This window comes from Salvelinus fontinalis, chromosome 8, assembly GCF_029448725.1.
Source record: "Salvelinus fontinalis isolate EN_2023a chromosome 8, ASM2944872v1, whole genome shotgun sequence".
NCBI lineage: Eukaryota > Metazoa > Chordata > Actinopteri > Salmoniformes > Salmonidae > Salvelinus > Salvelinus fontinalis.
The window spans coordinates 13,091,733-13,117,633 of NC_074672.1; the positions used below are offsets into that span (position 1 = coordinate 13,091,733).

General features: G+C 42.1%; 1 protein-coding gene across 4 annotated transcripts; it reads right to left on the minus strand.

Annotated features, from left to right (window-relative positions):
• Positions 1-77: 77 nt before the first annotated feature.
• Positions 78-25,722, minus strand: kansl2 (KAT8 regulatory NSL complex subunit 2). Of its 4 annotated transcripts, XM_055931166.1 has the most exons (11): positions 25,636-25,705; positions 24,676-24,763; positions 24,273-24,531; positions 23,888-24,060; positions 10,653-10,767; positions 8,297-8,460; positions 7,842-8,008; positions 6,411-6,507; positions 4,926-5,185; positions 3,446-3,640; positions 78-529 (listed from the first exon to the last, which is right to left on the minus strand). In XM_055931166.1, exons 3-11 carry the CDS (start codon positions 24,521-24,523, stop codon positions 443-445), a joined length of 1,509 nt encoding a protein of 502 aa, XP_055787141.1. In that variant the 5' UTR covers positions 24,524-24,531; positions 24,676-24,763; positions 25,636-25,705; the 3' UTR covers positions 78-442. The 4 variants fall into 4 exon arrangements, with proteins under 4 accessions (XP_055787141.1, XP_055787139.1, XP_055787142.1 ...); XM_055931164.1 differs by lacking the exon at positions 24,676-24,763 and having other exon boundaries at positions 25,636-25,722; XM_055931167.1 differs by lacking the exons at positions 24,676-24,763; positions 25,636-25,705 and adding an exon at positions 25,340-25,629.
• Between the last annotated feature and the right edge of the window lie 179 nt (positions 25,723-25,901).

A 25,901-nucleotide genomic window follows, 5' to 3' on the forward strand; every position in this document is an offset into this window, starting at 1 on the left:
TAAACTACTTGCAATAATTACGTTTCACCCATTTCAAGAAATCTATAATATGGTGTAATAAGGTAAAAATCAATACATGCATTTGTGGAGTGTTTATTGAACAGTAACAAACCAGTTACACGTGGTGTTTCATCTCTTCACTACACCAACTTTGTATACAAGATATACATATGTTTGTAGTTTATGGAGAAGCCAGGAGTTATTCAATTACACAGGTAAAGTTGAGAAAGGCAACAAGACCAGACAGACACTGAACCGACTCAGAGTATCAGCAAAAGTTAGTAATATGACAACTGATTAAACAATGACTTAACAGTAGTCATTTGGCAATGGTGTGCAAAGGCTTCGTTATGATCTACCACCTTGTAGATCCATCTTTGCTTTGAATTGGTCAACTCAACATTAGTCTCTGGAATTCAACACAAGTCTGGAGGCAAAGCTCTCATCTGGAGGTGTCTGCTGCAACATGGTCCAGTTCTGTTGATGAATTTTCCGTGGTGTCCCCTCCTCCTATTACCTCTGATACAATCTGGATGGGAAGATGAGCAGTTTAGCTAAAACTAGATTCATTTATAGCAGGCATTAGCCATCAACAATGTACAATGCCTTCAGAAAGTATTCATACCACGTGTGTAACAGCCTGATTTCTAAATGGATTAAATAGATCTTTTTCCCCTCACCCATCTCCACAAAATGACAAAGTGAAAGTGTAGACATTTTAACAAATGTATTGAAAATTAAATATCTAATTTACATAAGTATACACACCTGTTTGCTATGACACTCCAAATAGAGCTCAGGTGCATCCAACTTTCTTTGATTATCCTTGAAAGGTCACTACAACTTGGAGTTCACCTGTTGCCAATTAATTCGTTTGGACATGATTTAAACTACAGAGTTCCTTAGCTGAGATGGGAGAACCTGCCAGAAGGACAAAGGTCTCTACAGAACTTCACCAATCTGGGCTTTATGAGAGAGTGGCCAGAGAGGCCACTCCTGAGAAAGAGGCATGACACCACGCCTAGAGTTTGCAAAAAGGCATGTGAAAGACTGAGTATAAGGCAAAAGATTCTGTGGTCTGATGAGACAAATTGAACTCTTTGACCTGAATGCAAAGTGCCATTTCTGGAGAAAACCCGGCACAGCGCAACCTTGTAACACCATCCCTACCGTGAAACATGGTGGTGACAGCATCACGCTATGGGGATGCTTTTCAAAAGGCAGGGACTGGAGAGAGGGAATAATGAATGGAGCCAAATCTTTGATGAGAACATGCTTCAGAGCGCAAACGACCTTGGAATGCAAATCTTTGCCCCAGTCTAACAGGACAACGACACCAAGCATACTGTGTCACTAATGGCTTCAGAACAAGTATGTGAAAGTCCTTGAGCGGCCGAGCCAAACTCCAGACATGAATTCCATTGAAAATCTGTGGAAAGACTTGAAGATTCCGGTTCACCGCCACTCCCCATCTAATTTAACAGATTGTGAGAAAATCCCCAAATAGATGTACACAGCTGATACAGATATACCCATGATGACGCAAAGCTGTAATCGCCACCAAAAGGTGCTTCTATGTGAATACTTACGTAAATTATACATTTCTGCATTTCATTTTAAATACATCTGCAAAAATGTATTCTACATTTTTTTCTCCACTTTGTCATTATGGGGTATTTTGTGTAGATTCAATTCAGGCTGTAACAACTAAATGTAGAATAACTCAAGGGGTATGAATACTTTGAAGGCACTGTACATTTTCAATCTACTCAACTTTATAAGAATGTATTTTTCTGTTGGTTAGTCATTATTTTCAGAACTGTGCTACAACTACTATGCTGAATAATAATACTACACACATTGGAAAACTCGACATTTGCTGATACAATCATGTTCAAAATTATTTAGAGTCAAAGACATTGGGGAGGGGGGGGTGCTAAGCTGACATATGGAATTGTTTTAAGACTGTCATACGTTTTGTCTCCCATCTCTTCATTCAAAGACTCATTCATGGACACTCTTACTGATAGTTGTGGCTACGTCGCGTGATATTGTTCTCTACCTTCCAGCCCTTTGTGCTGTTGTCTGTGCCCAATAATGTTTCTACCATGTTTTGTGCTGCTGCCATGTGTTGCTACCAGGCAATGTTGTCTTAGGTCTCTTTATGCAGTGTTGAGGTGTCTCTTGTCGTGATGTGTGTTTTGTCCTATATTTATTTTTAATCCCAGCCCCCATCCCCACAGGCGTCCTTTTGCCTTCTGGTAAGCAGTCATTGTAAATAAGAATTTATTCTTAACTGACCTGCCTAGTTAAATTTAAAAAAAACTATGGCTCATTTAGCAATTTGATAATTTAGGACCCATTTAGGTATAAAAAATTAAAAAAAAACAGTACCATTCCAAAGTTACCACCTACTCAATCCAGTTTTTATTATTATTATGGACTGTCATTGTTCTTGCTTATCGGAGCTGTTCTTGCCATAATATGGACTTGGTCTTTTACCAAAAAGGGCTATCATCTGTATACCACACCTACCTTGTCACAACACAACTGATTGGCTCAAATGCATTAAGGAAAGAAATTCCACAAATTAACTTTCAGCAAGGCACCTGTTAATTGAAATGCATTCCAGGTGACTACAACATGAAGCTGGTTGAGAGAATGCCAAGAGTGCAAAGCGGTCAAGGCACTTCGAAGAAACTATATATTTGGATTTTAAAACTTTTTTGGTTACAACATGATTCCATAGTTGATTTCTTCTCTATTATTCTACAATGCAGAAATAGTAAAAAATAAAGAAACCCTTGAATGAATAGGTGTCCAAACTTTTGACTGGTACTGTAGATTTGCCTTTACTACTAATGCCCATAGAAACACATTGAATAACACATTCATAAATGGCAAAAAGGACAGTAAAAACATTTATTAGAAACAAGGTTTTGAAGTGTGTCCTGAATCTAGATAAAAAATATGCATATATTTTTTCACACATGTTTAAACTATTTTTTTGGGTAGGCACAAAACTACCTTCATACTTCAATTTGTTTATTTTTTACTGGTACCGATTACCTTCATACGAATCCCGTGACACTTGTGGGGGTCCTAGACCAAAACGGAGAACACGTGAGTCTCCCCTTTCCAGAGGGGTAATAGTTTGTAGGTCAAACTGTTCGGATGCTACAGACGTTTACGTGAGAAGACCGACTTTCAGGATGTGTCATGGTCTGACAAACACTGCTCTAATTCAGCCACCTGTCACCGCAGATGCAGAAGTGTGACACTGGCGGATGTGGTGGATCGAGACGCATTGTCAAAAACCAGATCCCTAGTTTAAACTGATGGATTTTGACAGGGATTTTTTGTTATGCAAATTATGTATATAAGTAACTTAGAACAGAGCTTAAATCGACTCTCAGGGGTTAAGAAATCAAGGATGACAACTCACTTGGTCCTCTATAGACTGCAGAACTCTCTCAGAGAAATCCATGTCAGCAGAGTCATCGTGTCCCGAAGCGTCCAGCTCGACCCCGGTCAGGATGTCCATAGGACCCTCAGCGATGGCCCTGATAGTCTGGTCCTCCAGAGCCAGGGCCGTGTCAAACATCAGAGGGGACGGAGGACACCCCACTACATCCAGGTCCTACAGGAGATGAACAGGAGACAGGCGGGACATTAGTGGGTAAGTGTTACAAGGTGTTTCTATTCCTCAGCAGAGTAGATTAATACAGCTACGTTACAGGGGAAGTAAAAGGCAGATTTTTGTGACTGAAACACTAATGCTATGGTTGAGCACATACAGTAAGCCAGTGGAATCCAAACCTTTTCAACGGGGATCCCATTTTTTGCACCAGAATTTCTGCCTAACCTATCCCAGCAAATCTAATGAAACTTCAAAATTTGTAAATTGATTTATCAATAACCTTCAATTTATTATCTCTTAAAATTAACAAACCAATAAATACATTTTTTTCTTCAAAACATTTGTATATTGTCCCATACAGTAATCTGAAAAAAATTTAATAAAAATAAACTGTTGACTTTGAATAATACTGCTGTGAGCCTTGTTAAGGGATACGTCGGGAATTTGGCAATGAAGCCCTTCATCTACTTCCCTAGAATCAGATGAACTTATGGATACCATTTGTCTACATGCAGTTTGAAAGAAGTTACAAAAGAGGATTACCGCAATTGCTAACAAGCGTTTGTTCGTAGTGTGCATTGGCTCACCAAACTACCTCTAACTTCCTTCATACTGCAGAGACAATTGTATCCATGAGTTCATTGAATCGAGAAGAAACACCCAACATATCACTTTGATTCCATACCTTCTAGAATGGCCTTAAAGTGTCATTTTAATATCAAAGTATTTTAGACGCTATTTTGGTATCTAAGACTCATGAAACCAACACTTTAAATGTAGTTTATATTTTTGTTCAGTATACATGCAACATGTTTAGACTTTCTGGGGGGTGAAAAATCAGTTTTGGAGGAATAAACATGTTTGTTGCTTCCAACTGAATTGACTATCCCCTTTGTTAATATGGGGGGAAAACCAACAGACCATGGGAAGATGTTAATGTTAGCCCGGTTTGGATCTGGACAGTTACAACAAGCTGTCAGACTTGATTAGGGCACCATTTGCAATAATGGTAAGCAGAAAGAGTAAAAGTAAATCTTGGTGGCTTGAATAAAATAAATACAAATCTGTGAGATACACACCCAGCAAGTTTCCTGTTCTTATGATTTACTCATAGCCTGAAATCCAGACACGTTGTGTGGTAACATTCCACTCCTTGTACTGTCATATGCCACAGAGTACAAGGAGCAGAATGTTAACACAAAACATCTGTTCTCAACTAGCCTACCTGGTTAAATAAAAGGTGAAAAAATAAGAGCAGGAAACTTGGTGGTCAGACTTCACGTACATCACTGAACTCTAGCGGCAGGCTCTCCGTGGGCTGTAGCTCTGCAGCACTCAGGTACATGTCTTTGGGCAGTACTGCATCCAGCTGCTCTGGGGTCAGGGCTGTCTCCTGTTCAGGCTGGTACATGGGGGGAGGCAGGGAGAGGTGCAGGGGGCAGCGAGGCTCCTCTGACTGGCCCATGTGAACGGGCCGGTCACAGGGAACATCCTTCAGCCCCGGACACATCTTGAACAGTACCTGGTTACTGTCCTGGTAGATGTCTGGATATCTTATGGTAAAGAATAGTAACTGATATCCACGATGGCAATTACATCAGTTATAGTCTCCCATTAAGATACTTCCGAGTATTGTGTATTACTCTGCTCTAGGAACCAATGTGAAGAAGCCTGGAAATCAAGGCTAAATCAGTTCATCTTCCTTCGTTGTTGGGCATCTATAGGAATCACGGGCATGCAACAGAACGTCAGAAACAAAAACAACCAGTTAGACCAGGGGTGTCAAACTCATTCCATGGAGGGCCTAGTGGTTTGCTGGATTTCCTTTCAATTAAGACCTAGACAAACAGGTGAGGCGAGTTCCTTACTAATTAGTGACCTTAATTCAGCAATCAAGTACAAGAGAGGGAAAACCCTCCATGGGCAGAGTTTGATATATACGCGTTAGACAAACAATTAGCACACAAATAAGCAGTCTACAACAACAGCATTAAAACGACTTATGTTGGGTTGTTTTTATTAGCTTTACATCACAAGTTCACTACAATAACAGTATTTAGGTATTTGTTGTGTGAGACGCTGCAAGGTACAAATAAATGGAGGCTTGGTTAGTTTTATACAACAATATTTTGCACCTCGTTGACAAACACATTGCTCTGAATTAACCAGGTTTTATTGATTCTTGGATTAACATTTTAAGCAGAATTACTTGCCATGTCAACCACTTGATTACGAGCAGACCAACAGTGTAATGAAACTGGTGTACGCACGTTTCTGCTCGAAAAACATGTTGAAATAAAAACAATAGATTTGTAAAGGAGGCATTTGTTCCTTCCAACTGAATTGACTATTCCCTTTGTTAATATAGAGAAAACCAACAGACCATGGGAAGATGTTAATGTTGGCCCTGTTAGGATCTGAGCCGCTACCACAAGCTGTCAGACTTGATTTGGGCCATTTTAGCAATAGTGTGTAGTAAAGGGAGAGTGAAATTAGTCCATGAATATTCTGGAGGTCAAGCATATGTAAGAAATTAGGGTTCAAATGGGAAATAAGTTATTGTGCAGACTGGTTAACAAGCTTGGAACGCCTTAGTAACGCTCCAGTTTTAGCCCCTCGCAAAAAAGGCTTTCGGCACAACAAGCATTAGTATGTGTAGGGTAACACCCCCCACAAAAGTCCATTGAAAAGATGAATGCATATTTGAAATCAAACTTTACGTAAACACATGACTGATCAGAGGACACCAGAAGAACAGTATGAAGGATACGAGAGACGCAATGTCGTGTCATTGGGAGACACTGGTTAGAACAGCGGGTCCCTTCCACATAGGAGATACATCTCTGGCTAGACCGCATCGTATGCGCCTGTAGAGAACACACACAACAACAGGAATAAGGTTAAGATCCTCAAATTCCTCAACCAAAGTTTGGTTGAGGTTAACGCATATGCTGACCAGTTCATGCAACATCTTAGTCCGGATACACCAAATCCGGCATACTCCCTGCGTTTCCGCACACTATTACACCATTTTCCCTCTGCTGGCACTATTGTACTGAGACGATATATCAAATTAATTCAAATTGGTGTTTTAGCACAATGTTCCAAATACCTGTATCTCAAGAATCTATTTATTTCTGAACGTGCTGCCTTTTTGGTCTGGTCTCCGTCGCGCCTTCTGTGCACCTTCCCACTCAGACACCAAGCCCGTCACTCACAACGAAATAACTTCCTCTGACAAAAAGCAGTTTAAACTCGCTATTTGAGGTTTAGTCCAACTGAATTGTTTATCTGGACACCGAAACACTTGGATACTTTACTGTAATACACATTTCTAACGATACCCTCTCAAATCCCAAAAGGTAGAACAGACCCTACTAAAACGAAAGTATCAATGAACATGATTGTCAAATTAAATGCTAAGTTTGTCGTGCGCGGCATCACATACCGCTAGCAACATTCTACCCACAGACTCATATGCTAGCTGTCTGTTTTATAAATGTGCAACAAGCATAAAAATACTAATTTATAAATCAGGAAATTGGCAAATTGTTCTCATTCTGAGAAATAAGCACTTTAAGCAGGTAGGACACTTGATTACAATATTAACGTGAACAGTCTGTTTAAACCATTGGAGAGAGGGTGTATTCATAACAGTTCTACCTTGTTAGCAAGCAAATAGAGCCAAGTTGGCTTGAAATAAAGATTTAGCCAGATCAGTGATGATAGCAAAAAAAATAATGTTAAACTATTGCTAAAATAATTTCGATTAGTGTGTCTTATGGTTGTGGAAGACTTTTTTTAGCCTAGGTATAATTTTACATGTAGTATATTGACCTTTCTCAAGATGACGGTGCCACGTTGAAAGTCACTGAGCTCTTCAGTAAGGCCATGCATTCTACTGCCAATGTTTGCTATAGAGATTGCATTGTTTGATTTTATACACCTGTCAGCAACAGGTGTGGATGAAATAGCTGAATCCACTCATTTGATAGGGAGTCCAAATACACTTGCATATCGTGACTCGATATTTTTAGGCCATATCGCCCAGCCACTCTAGGCTGCTAGGCATTTCATTTCCACATTCAATCTGAGACTCACATACAACCTGGAACATAAGTATTTACTTCTGCCAGGCCACAGACAGTTGCTGGAGTCCCCGGGATTAGAGTCCATCTCTACAAACAGATAAGCCACAGACCTGAAGAGGAGCTCCTTCAGTGACAGCCTGTCTCCTCTCTCGGAGCTGCCGGTGAAGCAGAGCCTCCACGCCGTACCGGCGGCGGTACCGACGCAGAGCCTTCAGCTTTCTCAGGTTCTCCCTCTCCTTCATGGAGAGACCCTCCGGGCCAGTCAGCAAACTACTCCCTGTTATTCAAAAAACATGTCAAAGTAGGTGTGCTGATCTAGGGTCAGGTTACCTGTCACAAACACACCCATTACGCAGGAGGTCAGCCAGCTACTGGAATGACCATAATGATCTCACCCGGAAAACCCACGATCACATCTGGACAAGTACTATATGAAGCTGTCCAATTGGAACAATGATTTCTATTTTCCGTTGCAAAATGTTGCACTACAGTGAAACCTATTGGTCGCAAACCTGACTAACTACAGGACAGAATAGGCTGGGTTAGTGCAGCACCATGGCTTTACCTAGGGTCTCATGCTCCACCTTGCGGCTGTGCAGGTATCGGCGCTTCTTCTCCTTGAGGAGGTGCTGCAGGCGTTTGAACTGGTCGATGTAGAGAGACTGGAGTCTGATGAGCTTCTCCCGTGTGATCAGAGCAACCTCCTCTGCCGTGTACACCCCTGCATGTCTGTAGGTCAAACAATCCATGCAAACAGTTACAACAGTCTACAGCAAATGTGTCGTATCTAGGGCTGTTACGCTGACCGTATAAACACCACAATTCAAATTCCACGTGACTTAAGTCACGGGAATTAGGCTTTTCCAAGGTAATGCTGTAATTAGGCTTTCCAAAGTTGATCACTGACATCAATGCAAATGTATTCAAAAAACGAATCAGAGCCCATGAGCTCATGTTGCGCAACATTTCTACAGGCTATGCAATTGAGTGAGAAAACAGGGTGAGGGCCTCTTATATTTACCTCAACTTTCCTAATATTAAGCACAATGCTTTTCTTTACAACAGGAGTATAGCCTACCTGGCTGGCATGAAAATGAACCACGTGAAAAGCATTCTCCATTTATCTATATGTAAAGACAAGATTAAATCAATAAGTGTGATGGTGACAATTAGCTTGACTTGTGAATATATATAACTTGTGAATGACGCCCAGCTTACGGCAAACAGATTTTTTTTGCTGCAACTTCTTCAAATCATAGTTGCATGCTTCATGTAGCCTAGCCCATAGGCTTTATGTTTTGATAATAACTTATTAAAGCACATTCATCCACTTAACAGGTGTAGAGCCTAACTGGCATACATACACAGCAGGTGAGTTTCAAGCTTGGGGAAGATCATTTTCACCATAAAAATGCACCTTTATAATGAAAGCAATACATGCATAATCACATTTGTGGTCACTTGAGAACGGTGTTTCCCCGCTAACGGAACATTCGTGCTTATAATCTAGTGCCATGTACGCTTTGCCGCGCTTATGTGAAGAAATAGCCTAATAGTTAAACATTTTAAGATAAAAATGTTCTCATCTGTTGCGTCAGGCTCATTGCTTAAAACAGTTTTTTTTTTATCCTAGCGGTTGTATTAATTGGGGATCTATCGCATCCCACAACTGTTAAGAATATTTCTCGGACAGAAGGACCAGTTGACCAATATATTAGGTCAACTTTTATACAATGGGGATAGCAATTGACATAGGCTAGTGCTTTTGCTGTTCGGTAGGCCTACTCATATTGGCTGACGAAAATTGAAATGTGGACTGTTGTTCCACAATACGCGCCTCGGAATTGGATAAGGACGCACGCAGTTGTGTCCCCGATGTGTCCGTCTTCACTTGTAGCCTGTGAGAAAACCCCGATCACATGACGGAGTCATGTGAATGAGAGGCGCTTCTGCACGCAGCCCGGAGAAGGAAATTCTAATTATTATATTCAGCCCAAGGGCACAACGGCCACTGGCCGCAAAAGGCATGGATTTGTTTTTTTGGTATGCGGCATTACGGCCACAGGAAGGGGACGCAGCCGGGGAAAATCGAGGCATTTAAGTGCTTGTCAAATTGTGAATGAGACTGATGGTGTGTACAGCCTGCTTAAAAAAAAAAAAAAAAGAGCTCATGGCTTAATGAAACTTTTTTCAAATCATTAGTCGCATCATGCAGCCTTTATTAAAAATGAAAACATATAGCCCAATATTTATCACAAGTTACATTTCTTTGTTAACCACTCAATACAGAATAGCTCCATTGTGCGCACTCCCTCAAATCGTTTGGGAGGAAATAGCCTTTTATTCAGCTATGTTCAATTGTATTCTTCATACTATAAAATAATGCCATGGAAATTTAAGCAAATTGTGTCTGCTAAATGAACTAGTGTAGCACACAGCCATAGCAGGCCCTAACATAAGGACAACTCGGTATGCCATTCTGTTCATCTGAAATAGACAACATTCTCTTCGTATCATTTTTCTTTCGACCAGTCTAAAATAAATGGATTTATTGTGATGTGTAGGTTAGATTACATGGATTTAGACTTTTTTTTAAATGAGGATGTTTCAAAGGTCTGCATCCGTGGCTTGTAGGCTATGAGTGGAAGCCAGGAGATGCTAAATGGGTTTGTGTTAATTACAGTGAAACTGGCAGTTACTTGCTTGACAATCACCGGCTGACAATTTCATGACCGCCACAATATGATCTTGCGTTCATAATTTTTTAAACAAGTTGAGCTAAATGTGATATCAATACCTTGAAGTTAAAGGATTTTTACAGAGTACATAAACACTGAAAATATCATAATTCATCTCATGGACATTACAAGACCCATGTAATGTGAGCACAAGCAACCACACAACACCAAAAGGTGTCTTACTTGAGAGGATCCTCATGGTCACTGTCGACGCTGTCAGCTTCACTGTCTGGATCTCCTCTCCATGTCTGGTCCAGCACCAGTGGTCCCTGCTCCTCCTCACTCCAGCTGTCCACATCTGACAGACAAGCACCCGTCAATTCCTCTGCTCTATTGCATGGCTCAATGCAAACAAGAAAGTCATGACACTAGCTAGCAAGTATACAATGCATTCAGAAAGTATTAAGACCCCTTGACTTTTTCCACATTGTTACAACCTTATTCTAAAATGGATGAAACAGTTCTACACACAATAAATAATCTACACACAACGCCCCATAATGAAAAAGAAAAATGGTTCAGAAATCTTTGTAAAAATATTAAAGGAATTATTGCATTTACATAAGTATTCAGACCCTTTACTCAGTACTTTGTTGAAGTACCTTTCGCAGCGTTCACAGCCGAGTCTTCTTGGGTATGACGTGACAAGCTTGGCACACCTGTATTTGGGGAGTTTCTCCCATTCTTCTCTGCAGATCCTCTCAAGCTCTGTCAGGTTGGATGGGGAGCGTCACTGCACAGCTATTTTCAGGTCTCTCCAGAGATGTTCGATCGGGTTCAAGTTCATCCTCTGGCTGGGACATTGAGACTTGTCCCGAAGCCACGTAGGGTTGCAAACTTTCTAGGAAATTTTCCATGGGAGTTAAACCCGGGAATTTTGCTTAAATTCATCAAGAAAAGTTAACTTATAACAGTGAACCTTTGTGGGATACACAAGGCAATTCTAGGTATTGTGGCATATTTTGGTTAAACTATCCCCAATTCAATTGCAACCCTCTGCATGCACAGTGCATTTTTCCATTACATGTACAGCTGATTCAAGATCTTGCACACTAATGAGATGCTATTGAGCCCACACTACTATACCGTCTGGCCCAAGGACTACATGCTTTCTGGTAAGTTTTGATTACAATACTGGGTGGGGCAAAAATATTTTATGACATGCATGATTTTTTGTTAACTAGTAAACAGTAGCCTACAGCAAAGTGTTTAAATCATTTCTAACTTGTTAAATACTGCTAATTCGTTTTTACTACCATGTGGGTTTTAGCTTGCTTGAGCCTGCTAACAGAGTGTTAATTCACATTTCATTTTTAAAGAACTCCTTTGTAAAATAAATGTTTTATCTGTACATGGAATTGTATGTTTGTTTTTTTACTCATTTTTTTCTAATCTTTACAGGAAAATGCCACGGGCACTATCTGGTGTGTGGAGACATTTCACTGCAGCTAATGTAGAAGGAAAAGCAGTGTGAACATTTGCAAATACTGTGCCAAATCATGTGAAGAATACAACAAAGATGCAGAATCATCTGCCAAAGTGCATAAAGTTCCCTCAACGCTCACAACCTCTGACAAAAGTCTCTACTTCTAATCGAGGTGAAAATTATGGAGACACCGCATCGATAGCAACAGCTCATGGTCCTGACTGCTGAAGGCAGTCATCAATGACCTTGGACCACAGAAGGTATTTGCACTGCTGACTGACAATGCTGTGAACATGAAGGCCGATTGGTCTAAAGTGGAGGAGGCCTACACTCCCATTGGCTGTGCTGCTCATGCATTGAATCTGCTCCTCAAGGACATCATGGCACTGAAAACAATGGATACACTCCACAAGAGTCAAGGAAATGGTTAGGTATGTGAAGGGCCATCAAGTTATAGCAGCAATCTACCTCACCAAGCAAAGTGAAGAATAAGAGCATCACATTGAAGCTGCCCAGCAACACTCGTTGGGGTGGTGGTCATAATGTTTGACAGTCTCCTGGAGGGGAAGGAGTCTCTCCAAGAAACGTCTATATAACAGTCTGTCGATATGGACAGCCCCATCAAGAGGATCCTCCTGGATGATGTATTTTGGGAAAGAGTGGTAAGCAGCCTGAAACCTATAACAGTAGCCATTGCACTGCCAGCCTGCCTGATGTTCAGACTCTGCTTGCAGATGTAAGAAGAAACCTGTACTGCCCTGCCCACATCAATGTTGATCCAAGCAGAGGAAACTGCAGTTTTGAAATGCATCAAAAAGCATGAAGACGTCTGCCTGAAGTCCATAAACTTTCCGCAGCGTACATGTTGGACCCAAAGTATGCTGGCAAGAGCATCCTGCCTGGTGCAGAGATCAACAGGGCCTACGGTGTCATGACTACCTTCTCTCGCCACCTTGGCCTGGACGAGGGCAAGGTTCTTGGCAGTCTGGCGAAGTACACTTCCAAGCAAGGGCTTTGGGATGGAGATGCAATATGGTAGTCGTGCCAACATATCATCAGCCACCTGGTAAAAGGGACTTTGTGGATCTGAGGCTCTTTCCCCTGTTGCCTCCATCATCCTGCAAATCCCACCAACATCAGCTGCCTCAGAGCGCAACTGGTCCTTGTTTGGGAACACACACACACAAAGCACAACAGGCTGACCAATATAAGGGTTGAAAAACTGGTGGCCATCCAGGCAAATTTGAGGTTGGAAAGAAATAGTGAAGACGAGGCCTCAGAGTCTGATGTTCAAGAGGTGGACATTGAGGAGGTCCAGGGAGAAGACATGGAAGCCTGAGGGGAAGACAACCAAAGCTTAAGTTTAGACTATCATTTCACAGATGCATGTTGAAAACGTTTTGGGAGATGCAATGGATCATTGGGGGATCATTCAATATTCCCTCTTGTTATTCAGTGAAATCATCCCATGTGAAGGGTCAACTGATTTAATTAAAAGTTCAATTCATAACTAAATATTTTATTTCTATTGTAAGAATTATCATTTACAAATATGTCTACTTATGATAAGGTAAATATATCAAAAGCAAAAAACATCTACATTTAAAATAGTATTCATTTGCATTTATTTCCATGGAAAGTTTCCACCTCTGAATATTCCCCAAAATGTGCAACACCCCTCTTGCGTTGTCTTGGCTGTGTGCTTAGGGTCGTTGTCCTGTTGGAAGGTGAACCTTCGCCCCAATCTGAGGTCTTCTTCCATTTAAGAATGATGAGGCCACTGTTCTTAGAGACATTCAATGGGCCACATGTGTGGCCTGCTGGAGGTCATTTTGCAGGGCTCTGGCAGTGAAAAGCGGATTGCACAGCGGAGAAGGTACGGTGGGATTCGAAATGGGCAGTGATCTGTTTATTAACTTGGCTTTCGAAGACTTTAGAAAGGCAGGGCAGGATGGATATACAGTGGGGCAAAAAAGTATTTAGTCAGCCACCAATTGTGCAAGTTCTCCCACTTAAAAAGATGAGGCCTGTAATTTTCATCATAGGTACACTTCAACTATGACAGACAAAATGAGAAAAAAAATAATCCAGAAAATCACATTGAAGGATTTTTAATTAATTTATTTGCAAATTATGGCGGAAAATAGGTATTTGGTCAATAACAAAAGTTTCTCAATACTTTGTTATATACCCTTTGTTGGCAATGACAGAGGTCAAACGTTTTCTGTAAGTCTTCACAAGGTTCACACACTGTTGCTGTTATTTTGGCCCATTCCTCCATGCAGATCTCCTCTAGAGCAGTGATCTTTTGGGGCTGTTGCTGGGCAACAGACTTTCAACTCCCTCCAAAGATTTTCTATGGGGTTGAGATCTGGAGACTGGCTAGGCCACTCGAGGACCTAGAGTGGCCTAAATGCTTCTTACGAATCCACTCCTTCATTGCCCGGGCGGTGTGTTTGGGATCATTGTCATGCTGAAAGACCCAGCCACGTTTCATCTTCAATGCCCTTGCTGATGGAAGGAGGTTTTCACTCAAAATCTCACGATACATGGCCCCATTCATTCTTTCCTTTACACGGATCAGTCGTCCTGGTCCCTTTGCAGAAAAACAGCCCCAAAGCATGATGTTTCCACCCCCATGCTTCACAGTAGGTATGGTGTTCTTTGGATGCAACTCAGCATTCTTTGTCCTCCAAACACAACGAGTTGAGTTTTTACCAAAAAGTTCTGACCATATGACACTCCCAATCTTCTTCTGGATCATCCAAATGCTCTCTAGCAAACTTCAGACGGGCCTGGACATGTACTGGCTTAAGCAGGGGGACACGTCTGGCACTGCAGGATTTGAGTCCCTGGCGGCGTAGTGTGTTACTGATGGTAGGCTTTGTTACTTTGGTCCCAGCTCTCTGCAGGTCATTCACTAGGTCCCCCCGTGTGGTTCTGGGATTTTGGCTCACTGTTCTTGTGATCATTTTGACCCCACGGGGTGAGATCTTGCGTGGAGCCCCAGATCGAGAGAAATTATCAGTGGTCTTGTACGTCTTCCATTTCCTAATAATTGCTCCCACAGTTGATTTCTTCAAACCAAGCTGCTTACCTATTGCAGATTCAGTCTTCCCAGCCTGGTGCAGGTCTACAATTTTGTTTCTGGTGTCCTTTGACAGCTCTTTGGTCTTGGCCATAGTGGAGTTTGGAGTGTGACTGTTTGAGGTTGTGGACAGGTGTCTTTTATACTGATAACAAGTTCAAACAGGTGCCATTAATACAGGTAACGAGTGGAGGACAGAGGACCCTCTTAAAGAAGTTACAGGTCTGTGAGAGCCAGAAATCTTGCTTGTTGGTAGGTGACCAAATACTTATTTTCCACCATAATTTGCAAATTAATTAATTAAAACTCCTACAATGTGATTTTCTGGATTTTCCCCCCTCATTTTGTCTGTCATAGTTGAAGTGTACCTATGATGAAAATTACAGGCCTCGCATCTTAAGTGGGAGAACTTGCACAATTGGTGGCTGACTAAATACTTTTTTGCCCCACTGTATTTTACCTCTTGGGGATGTCATTCGAAAACATAATTTTAACTTTCACTGCTATGCGGATGACACACAGCTGTACATTTCAATTAAACATGGTGAAGCCCCAAAATTGCCCTCGCTAGAAGCCTGTGTTTCAGACATAAGGAAGTGGATGGCTGCAAACTTTCTACTTTTAAAACTCGGACAACACAGAGATGCTTGTTCTAGGTCCCAAGAAACAAAGAGATCTTCTGTTGAATCTGACAATTAATCTTGATGGTTGTACAGTCATCTCAAATAAAACTGTGAAGGACCTCTGTGTTACTCTGGACCCTAATCTCTTTTGACGAACATATCAAGACCGTTTCAAGGACAGCTTTTTCCCCCATCTAAGTAACACTGCAAAAACCAGTAACTTTTTCCAAAAATGCAGGAAAATTAAATCCATGCTTTTGTACTTCTAGGTTAGACTACTGCAATGCTTTACTTTCCGGCTACCCAGATAAAGCCCTAAAAACATCTGCTAGAATCCTGACGAGAACCAAAAAAATGTATCATATTACTCCAGTGCTAGCCTCCCTACACTGGCTTCCTGTTAAGGCAAGGGCTGATTTCAAGGTTTTACTGCTAACCTACAAAGCATTACATGGGGTTGCTCCTACCCATCTTTCCGCTTTGGACCTGCCGTACATACCAACACGTACGCTACAGTCACAAGACACAGGCCCCCTAATTGTCCCTAGAATTTCTAAGCAAACAGCTGGAGGCAGGGCTTTCTCCTATAGAGCTCCATTTTTATGGAATGGTCTGCCTACCCATGTGAGAGACGCAGCCTCTAACCCCATTACAGGGGCTGAGTCACTGGCTTACTGGTGCTCTTCCATACCGTCCCTAGGAGGGGTGCGTCACTTGAGTCGCTGACGTGTTCTTCCTGTCTGGGTTGGCGCCCCCCCCCCCCTTGGGTTGTGCCGTGGCGGAGACCTTTGTGGGCTATACTCGGCCTCGTCTCAGGATGGTAAGTTGGTGGTTGAAGACATCCCTCTAGTGGTGTGGGGGCTGTGCTTTGGCAAAGTGGGTGGGGTTATATCCTGCCCGTTAGGCCCTGTCCGGAGGTATCATCGGATGGGGCCACAGTGTCTCCTGACCCCTCCTGTCTCAGCCTCCAGTATTTATGCTGCAGTAGTTTGTGTCGGGGGGCTAGGGCCAGTCTGCTATATCTGGAGTACTTCTCCTGTCTTATCCGGTGTCCTATGTGAATTTAAGTATACTCTCTCCAATTCTCTCTCGGAGGACCTGAGCCCTAGGACCATGCCTCAGGACTACCTGGCATGATGACTCATTGCTGTCCCCAGTCCACCTGGCCGTGCTGCTGCTCCAGTTTCAACTGTTCTGCCTGCGGCTATGGAACCCTGACCTGTTCACCAGACGTGCTACCTGTCACAGACCTGCTGTTTTCAACTCTCTAGAGACAGCAGGAGCGGTAGAGATACTCTTAATGATCGGCTATGAAAAGCCAACTGACATTTACTCCTGAGGTTCTGGCACGTTGCACCCTCGACAACTGTGATTATTATTTGACCATGCTGGTCATTTGAACTTCTTGGCCATGTTCTGTTATAATCTCCACCCGGCACAGCCAGAAGAGGACTGGCCACCCCTCAGCCTGGTTCCTCTCTAGGTTTCTTCCTAGGTTTTGGCCTTTCTAGGGAGTTTTTCCTAGCCACCGTGCTTCTGCATTGCTTGCTGTTTGGGGTTTTAGGCTGGGTTTCTGTACAGCACTTTGAGATATCAGCTGATGTAAGGGCTATATAAATAAATTTGATTTGTCCTTAAGCCATTTTGCCACAACTTTGGAAGTATGCTTGGGGTCATTGTCCATTTGGAAGACCCATTTGCGATCAAGCTTTAACTTCCTGGCCGATGTCTTGAGATGTTGCTTCACTATATCCACAATTTTCCTCCCTCATGATGCCATCTATTTTGTGAAGTGCACCAGTCCCTCCTGCAGCAAAGCACCCCCGCAACATGATGCTGCCACCCCTGTGCTTCACCGTTGGGGTGGTGTTGTTTGGCTTGCAAGCCTCCCCCTTTTTCCTCCAAACATAACGATGGTCATTATGGCCAAAGTTCTATTTGTGTTTCATCAGACCAGAGGACATTTCTCCAAAAAGTACGATCTTTGTTCCCATGTGCATTTGCAAACAGTAGTCTGGCTTTTTTTAATGGCGGTTTTGGAGCAGTGGCTTCTTCCTTGCTGAGCGGCCTTCCAGGTTGTTAATATAGGACTTGTTTTACTGTGGATATAGATATTTTTGTACCTATTTCCAACAGCATCTTTAAAGTCCTTTGTTGATGTTCTGGGATTGATTTCCATTCATCTCTAGGAGACAGAACGCGTCTCCTTCCTGAGTGGGATGACAGCTGCGTGGTCCCATGGTGTTTTTAATTGCATACTATTGTTTATACAGATGAACGTGGAACCTTCAGGCATTTGGAAATTGCTCCCAAGGATGAACCAGACTTAAAGGTCTACAATTATTTTTCTGAGGTCTTGGCTGATTTCTTTTGATTTTGCCATGATGTCAAGCACAGAGGCACTGAGTTTGAAGGTAGGCCTTGAAATACATCTGTTCTCTTCAGTAAGGCCATTCTATTGTCAATGTCTGTCTATAAAGATTGCATGGCTGTGTGCGTTTTTTTTGTTTTTTTACGCACACAGCCATGCAATCTTTATAGACAGACATTGACAATAGAATGGCCTTAATGAAGAGAACAGACACTTTTTACGTAGAACCGTCATAAGATGTCACCTTTTCAACAAGTCATTTCGTCAAATTTCAACCCTGCTTGAGCTGCCCCGGTCAAATGTAAGTGCTGTTATTGTGAAGTGGAAACGTCTAGGAGTAACAACGGCTCAGTCGCAAAGTGTTAGGCCACAAGCTCACAAAACTGGATCGCCAAATGCTGAACTGTGCTCGGTTGCAACACTCACTAACGAGTTCTAAACTGCCTCCGGAAGCAACGCCAGCACAAGAACTGTTCGTTGTGCGCTTCATGAAATGGCCGAGCAGCTGCACACAGGCCTAAGATCACTATGCGCAATGCCAAGCGTCAGCTGGAGTGGTGTAAGGCTCACTTCCAGTGGACTCTGGAGCATTGGAAACATGTTCTCTGGAGTGATGAATCACGTGTCACCATCTGGCAGTCCGACAAATTAATCTGGGTTTGGCGGATGCCATGAGGACACTACCTGCCCAAATGCATAGTGCCCACGGTAAAGTTTGGTGGAGGAGGAATAATGGTCTGGGCTGTTTTTCATGGTTTGAGCTAGCCCCAGTGAAGGGAAATCATGAACGCTACAGCATACAAAGACCGTCTAGACGGTTGTGCTTCAGACTGGCAACAGTTTGGGGGAAGGCTGTTTCCTGTTTCAGCATGACAATGCCCCCATGCACAAAGCGAGATCCACACAGAAATGCTTTGTCAAGATCGGTGTGGAAGAACTTGAATGGCCTGCAAAGAGCCCTGACCTGAATCCCATCGAACTAGGGCTGGGTGATAGACTAAGACTAAAAAAATAAATCCTCCCTCAAAATAATGGCCGATTCACAATATACATCTAAATAAGCATTGTACAATTAAAAAATGGTCAAATCATTGCATTTCAAACAGACCGCAATAATTAAGTCAGGACTTAGTTATACCTAGGCAAAATATAAGCCTTCCACAGTCATAAGACCCACTAATAAACAATTTAATAAAATTAACTTGCAATAATCATCAATCTGGCTTTCAAGTCTATGAAAATGCCCTTGTTACAAATTTAACTAGAACTATGTATCATGCACATTCAATAATAATGACTAAAATTAACATAGGTCACATCAACAAGCCCAAATGCTGGAGATAAGCCAGTTCATCTTTACATTTCAAGTTCAGGCAACTTGGATCCATTTGCTAGCCAACAAGGTTGAACACAACCTTCTGCCACCAACTGTTTGAAAAGCATGTTACTATGTCCACTTTGTTCAGAATGACAAGTTGCCAATTCCTTATTTTATGTAAGTTGAGTTATGCTTATTGCACATTTACAAAACAGAGAGAGCTAGTATAGTAGTCTTTGGCTAAAATGCTACTAACCTAACAATTCCACGCACGATAAACAGTATTCATTGATACTCTCGTTTAAGATCGTTGCAAAATCGAATCCCCGAGCTGACGAGGTAAAAATCTGTCGTTCTGCCCTTGAACAAGGCAATTAACACACTGTTCCTAGGCCGTCATTGAAAATAAGAATTTGTTAACTGACTTGCTAAGTTAAATAAAAGGTCAAATAAAAAAAATTAAGTAGTCTTCTCTGCACGCAATTTGAGTTTATTTTATTTTTTACAGGGACAGTGCACATTAATCAACGTTTCAGTAAAAGTGCTGGTTTTGGCCAGCCGGCTAATTTTCAACCGCAGTCCCTGGGCAGGTTATTATTTGAGCAGTTGAGACACAAATTGTATAATTTGACAACTTTCCTATTCTATTACAGTAAAATAATGTCTCAATGTGTGTCCATCTTACCAATTATTGTGTGTAAACCATAGAGGAAGAGTAAAATCTGTCCAATGCGTTTCTATGGGCTTATTTTTGGACCTAAGCTTGTTGCCTGCCTTCCCGCCTTTGGGACAACGGCACCCAGCCTCGCTACTGTATATAGCCTTGCTACTGTTACTATTCACTGTCTTTTTATTTCCTTACTTAACTATTGTTAACCTAGTACCTATTTTTTTTACTTAAATTGCACTGTTGGTTAGAGCCTGTCAGTAATCATTTCACTGTAAAGTCTACCTACAACTGTTGTATTCGGCGCACGTGACAAATAAACGTTGATTTGAGATGTACATCTCGTCATTATTTAAAGATCTCTGGTGTAAACGGGGAAGTACACAGGAGCGAAGGAGAGGAGACCAAAAATAAAACATGAGAACAAGCAGACAAACACTCAAAAACAACCTCAATTCTTAGAGGCATATGTAATATTGTGCAAAAACAAATTAATTCCATCTTTTCGCTCAGCCCTGCGTCGAACACCTTGGGGATGAACTGGAACGCCAACTGCAAGCCGGGCCTAATTCCCCAATATCAGCGCCCGTCCTCACTAATGCTCATGGCTGAATGGAAGCAAGTCCCTGCAGCAATGTTCCAGCATCTAGTGGAAAGACTTCCCAGAAGCATGGAGGCTGGCTGTCATAGCAGCAAGGGGGGGGTTGCCTTACAGTCATACTCTAAAATGTATTAAATAAAAAATCCTCATCTACAAACAATACACCATAATGACAAAGCGAAAACTGGTTAATTAATTTTTGCAAATGTATTAAAAACAAAAATACCATATTTACATAAGTATTCAGAACCTTTGCTATGAGCTCAGGTGCATCCTGTTTCCATTGATCATTCTTGAGATGTTTCTACAACTTGGAGTCCACCTGTAATAAATTCAATAGATCAGACATGATCTGGAAAGGCACACCTGTTTATATAAGGTCCCACAGCTCTCTGGTCTGATGAAACCAAGAAAGTCTTTGGCTTGAATGCCTAGTGTCAGGTCTAGAGGAAACATGGCACCACCCCTAAAAGTTAAGCATGGTGGTGGTGGCAGCACCATGCTTTTGGGATGTTTTGCAGCAGCAGGGACTGGGAGACTAGTCAGGATTGAGGGAAAGATGAACGGAGCAAAGTACAGAGAGATCCTTGATGAAGTCCTGAGCGCTCTTGAACAGGTTGTCAGACTGGCCGAAGGTTCACCTTCCAACAGGACAACGACCTTAAGCACACAGCCAAGACAACACAAGAGTGGCTTCGGGACAAGTCTCAATGTCCTTGAGTGGCCCAGCCAGAGCCCGAACACCATCGAACATCTCTGGGGAGACCTGAAAATAGCTATGCAGCAACACTCCCCATCCAACCTGACAGAGCTTGAAAGGATCTGCAGAGAAGAATGTGAAACATCCCAAATACAGGTGTGCCAAGCTTGCAGCATCATACCCAAGACGACAAGGCTACAGTCGCTGCAAAAGGTGCTTCAACAAAGTACTGAATAAAATGTCTGAATAATTATGTAAATGGGATCTTTCCTTTAACAAATTTGCAAACATTTCTAGAAGCCTTTTTATCTGTCATTATGGGGTATTGTTTGTAGATGGATTAAATCGTTTTCCCCCCTCATGAGGCCCTCAAACAGTCGGTTAAATGTATGGTTATTGCATCATTTCAGATCTATTAGAAGTGATTAATAGACTAAACTATTTAATTTAAGCAACTGACTTGCCAGCAATCAGGGCATTCATCAGCAAAGACACAGTGCAAGCTAATAAATTTGGTTGTCCAAAATACTAAGTCAAACTTATTGATGAAATCGAAGTGTTAGCTGTATGGTGATTTGCGAGTCATAACTTACATTTTACCGGTACTCCCAGTAGTAGTAGGCCAACCAATAACGCCACGACGAAATGCGTTTGAAGTGATGATGCGCCGTCGAGAACAGCTAGCATGTCAAGCAAAGTACATCGCCAGTGGCACGCACACACTTCGTACAGACCAGCAGGTGGAGGCTTTGTGGCAGCCAGACGAGACAATCGAAGGAGGATGCGGTGAGCAGTTACTGGGCTCGAATTTAGTCACGCTTGCCCTATATAGATTGATGCTTTTAGTTGTGCATGTTATAACCTATCATCATCAAAAAAAAGTTTATACTCCATGGCTAGATTTATGCATTCCCCCCCCCCCCCAATGCTACATTAATTTTGGCAGACCTAACTTGATTGACCCTTTTTCTACAAGGCCTGGTCTATGAAAGGCCTAATTATTTGTATGAATATTTTGTTAATGCCTAGGCTGGACGCATTCAGGTAATGAACTCATTATGCATCAAATTTAAAATTTGATTACAAATATTTATTGTCAATCATTCTTGAATGTTAGGCTTTACAATTAAGTAGATTAATGAACTGATAATACATTCATGAAATAATGCAATTTATGTGAATACTGTTTAATGTTAATTTGTGTATTAATAATAATCTGAAAATCAGTCTGAATATTTGCGCCACTGCGCCGGTCTAGGGCACTGCATCGCAGTGCTAGCTGCGCCACCAGAGTCTCTGGGTTCACGCCCAGGCTCTGTCTCGGCCGGCCGCAACCGGGAGGTCCGTGGGGCGACGCACAATTGGCATAGCGTCGTCCGGGTTTGGCCGGTAGGGATATCCTTGTCTCAGTATGTAAATGTAATAAAATGTATGCACTCTACTGTAAGTCGCTCTGGATAAGAGCGTCTGCTAAATGACTAAAATGTAAATATTTCTCCTATTGTTTATTTCCATATAGCCTAGGACAACGTGGTTCCTTCCAAGTAGTTATTCCTTATCCACTTAATGTAAATAAGTTGCACTTGCTCGCCTCACTTTTCTGTGGGGAAAATCCGTTAACTTCTTATGGCTGCAGGGGCAGTATTGAGTAGCTTGGATGAAAGGTGCACAGAGGTGCCCAGAGTAAACAGCCTGCTCCTCAGTCATAGTTGCTAATATATGCATATTATTATTGGATAGAAAACACTGAAGTTTCTAAAACTGTTTGAATTATGTCTGTGAGTATAACAGAACTCATATGGCAGGCAAAAACCTGAGAAGTTCCACTTCCTGTTTGGATTTTTTCTGGGGCTGCTAGATTTTCAACCAAGCTCCCAATGAAATTACAACGAGATATGGATGAGTTTTCACTTCCTACGGCTTCCACTAGATGTCAACAATCAATAGAACTTTGTCTGATGATTGATGTGAAGGGGGGGGGCCGAAGGAGACAGGAATGAGTAATCGCTGCCATGAGGTGACCACGCATTGAACACGCGCGTTCACGTGATATGGAACAGAGCTGCCTCTCTCAACTGAAGTCAATGTAATTCTCCGGTTGGAACGTTATTCAAGATGTATATTAACATTCTTACACAGCGAATCAATTGTCTGGCCTAATGTAAAAACATGGAAAAAGTCAAGGGGGTCTGAATACTTTCCAAATGCACTGGATGTTTTAGCTTGAAAAACATGCTGAAATAATGATTTAGAAATGCATTATGATTTGTAAAGGAGGCATTTGTTCCTTCCAACTGAATTGACTATTCCCTTTGTTAATATAGAGAAAACCAACAGACCATGGGAAGATGTTAATGTTGGCCCTGTTAGGATCTGAGCCGCTACCACAAGCTGTCAGACTTGATTTGGGCCATTTTAGCAATAGTGTGTAGTAAAGGGAGAGTGAAATTAGTCCATGAATATTCAAGGTCAAGCATATGTAAGAAATTAGGGTTCAAATGGGAAATAATTATTGTACAGAATGGTTAACTGAAGTACACTCTAGGAAAAATATGGTTATTCTAAAACATGTTGCCATTGCATATGGCTTTAGAGGAAAAAGAAGATTCAGAAATATTATTAACCTAGGATGCGGGTGGCTTCACTGCGGCCACTGTCCAGGCCATGCGTCTCAGGGCGGTTGTAGCCACTGAGCTGAGATAGGAGGGCTTCAGGGGAGGGTCCGGATGAGGCCTTTCTCAGCTGGGCCTGGAGAGCCATGGCATTCCTTCTAGCGTGCTCCGCACAGAAGGTCACCCTGAATGTAGACATAAGAATCACACGCAAGATAAGAACTAAGGCCACAAAGAAATCAAGATAGTGCAGATATTTCTGAAGACCTGACTTGGAAAGTAAAAGACTCAGTATTCATTGATACACTAGGGGATTTCCCAGATTCAAGCCCACATAGATCAAATGCAGTTTTGAGAGTTTGATCAAACGCATTTATATCCAAGTTGCTTCATTCACCCTTCTTTCTTTTCCACCTTAGGGGCTGCGTTTGGGCAGCGCTTGCCATTCTTGTTGGAGACGTAGCTACACTGTCTGTAAGGGGCGTTCTTGTCCTCCAGGACGTGTTTGATGCAAAACTCCAGGCCCTCCAGGCGCGGCTGGGAGCAGGGTCGCTGTGTGAAGGAGCAGGCCTGGGGCTCCTGGGTACGGGCGGTCTGGGCCACACGGCCTCTGCTCGATGGCAACACGTGGATCCTTATCCTGTTCATCACTGGTCCTGGAAGGGAAATACATGTTCCGGTGAGTACCAGGGGCTGAATTAGCAACCCTACAGTTACAAATTGACATAGCTAATTAGGTGAAACCAGGCCAATATTGACATTTTAGTCATTTAAGCAGACTCTTATCCAGAGTGACTTACAGTAGAGAGTGTACACGTTTATTTTTATGCCTTCTCCCGTGAGAATCGAACCCACAACCCTGGCGTTGCAAGCACCATGCTCTACCAACTGAGCCCAACGGGATACCACAATATGTGGTAGCAAACAAAGAACACAAGGGGCATTAGAATAGAATCCTGATACTACAATACAACAAACATCACGATCAAATAAAATGAAAACGTTAATGTGTGTGTCCGACGGACCGGACCCATGTCACATTAGCTTAATGTGTAATCTGTCATTCAAGCCTTACTCAATTCTCTTTCATCAAGTATTGCCACAACCTCAGCAATCAATCAATAGTTATACTAAAACATGTGCATTAGCATAACCAGTGACAAACAAAATAAGCAGAAATAAAATTATGAAAAAGTCAAGAAAAGTACAGGGCACTAGTCATGACATCTGTCCAGCCAGTATGCCACATCGTTTCAGAGCTGACATTTGCACATGCTGTTGATTGATAAAATGCCTAGTAATTTTTTTTTTAAATAAAATAAATTACGCAGAACAGTAGACACCGACCTTTCCATTGCAACATTTTTTATAACAAATGTTGTTAGTTAATTGCTACGTTATCTACCAAGCCATTTGTTGAAATTAGTCGCCAAACAAGTATGTTCAGGATAAAACAAACTGTACCATCTGTGCCAAACACTTGTGCTGTGACGATCCTGCATAAAACCCAATCACGCGCCACATGGAACAGGTCCGCCTCCTTTAAGCTCAACGACAGCAAATTGTAGCTTTTGTGTTAGCTTCTTAGCCAGTTAGCTTTAGCAGCCATGTTTGTTTAGCGTTCCTTAGTCTCTGTAGCAACATATACTGGTTTATTCGCTGTCGATGTACAGATGCACTCTGATTTAATCAAAATATGTTAATAATCAAAAAAGGACTTTCATATAACGTTTTGGTTAATATAACGGCGAGGAGCTTACCGTGTCCTTACCGAGACAGTTCTCGAAGCACAATGCCACTGCGTCGTTTTTCCCGCACTCTCCTATCAGTGCCTTGAGAAGATGGACCCGCCCCATTTGAGCTTTGATTGGTCCAGACTAGTGGGTGGGAAATACACGATAGGTTGAAAGACCTGTCTCTCAATTTGAGACCTGTCTCCCACATCTGAGCAAGTAGATATTCAATGTAGCTTGCGACTTTAGTATATTATTTATGTAAACAAAGATTGTTGCATGATCATAAAATA

Coding starts and splice junctions, on each gene's coding strand:
- kansl2 (XM_055931164.1), bottom strand. CDS start 24,523: ATGAACAGGATAAGGATCCACGTGTTGCCATCGAGCAGAGGCCGTGTG. Junction 24,061..24,272: donor AAGGTGGAAAAGAAAGAAGG/GTGAATGAAGCA, acceptor GTCTACATTCAG/GGTGACCTTCTGTGCGGAGC. Junction 8,009..8,296: donor GGTGGAGCATGAGACCCTAG/GTAAAGCCATGG, acceptor TTTGAATAACAG/GGAGTAGTTTGCTGACTGGC.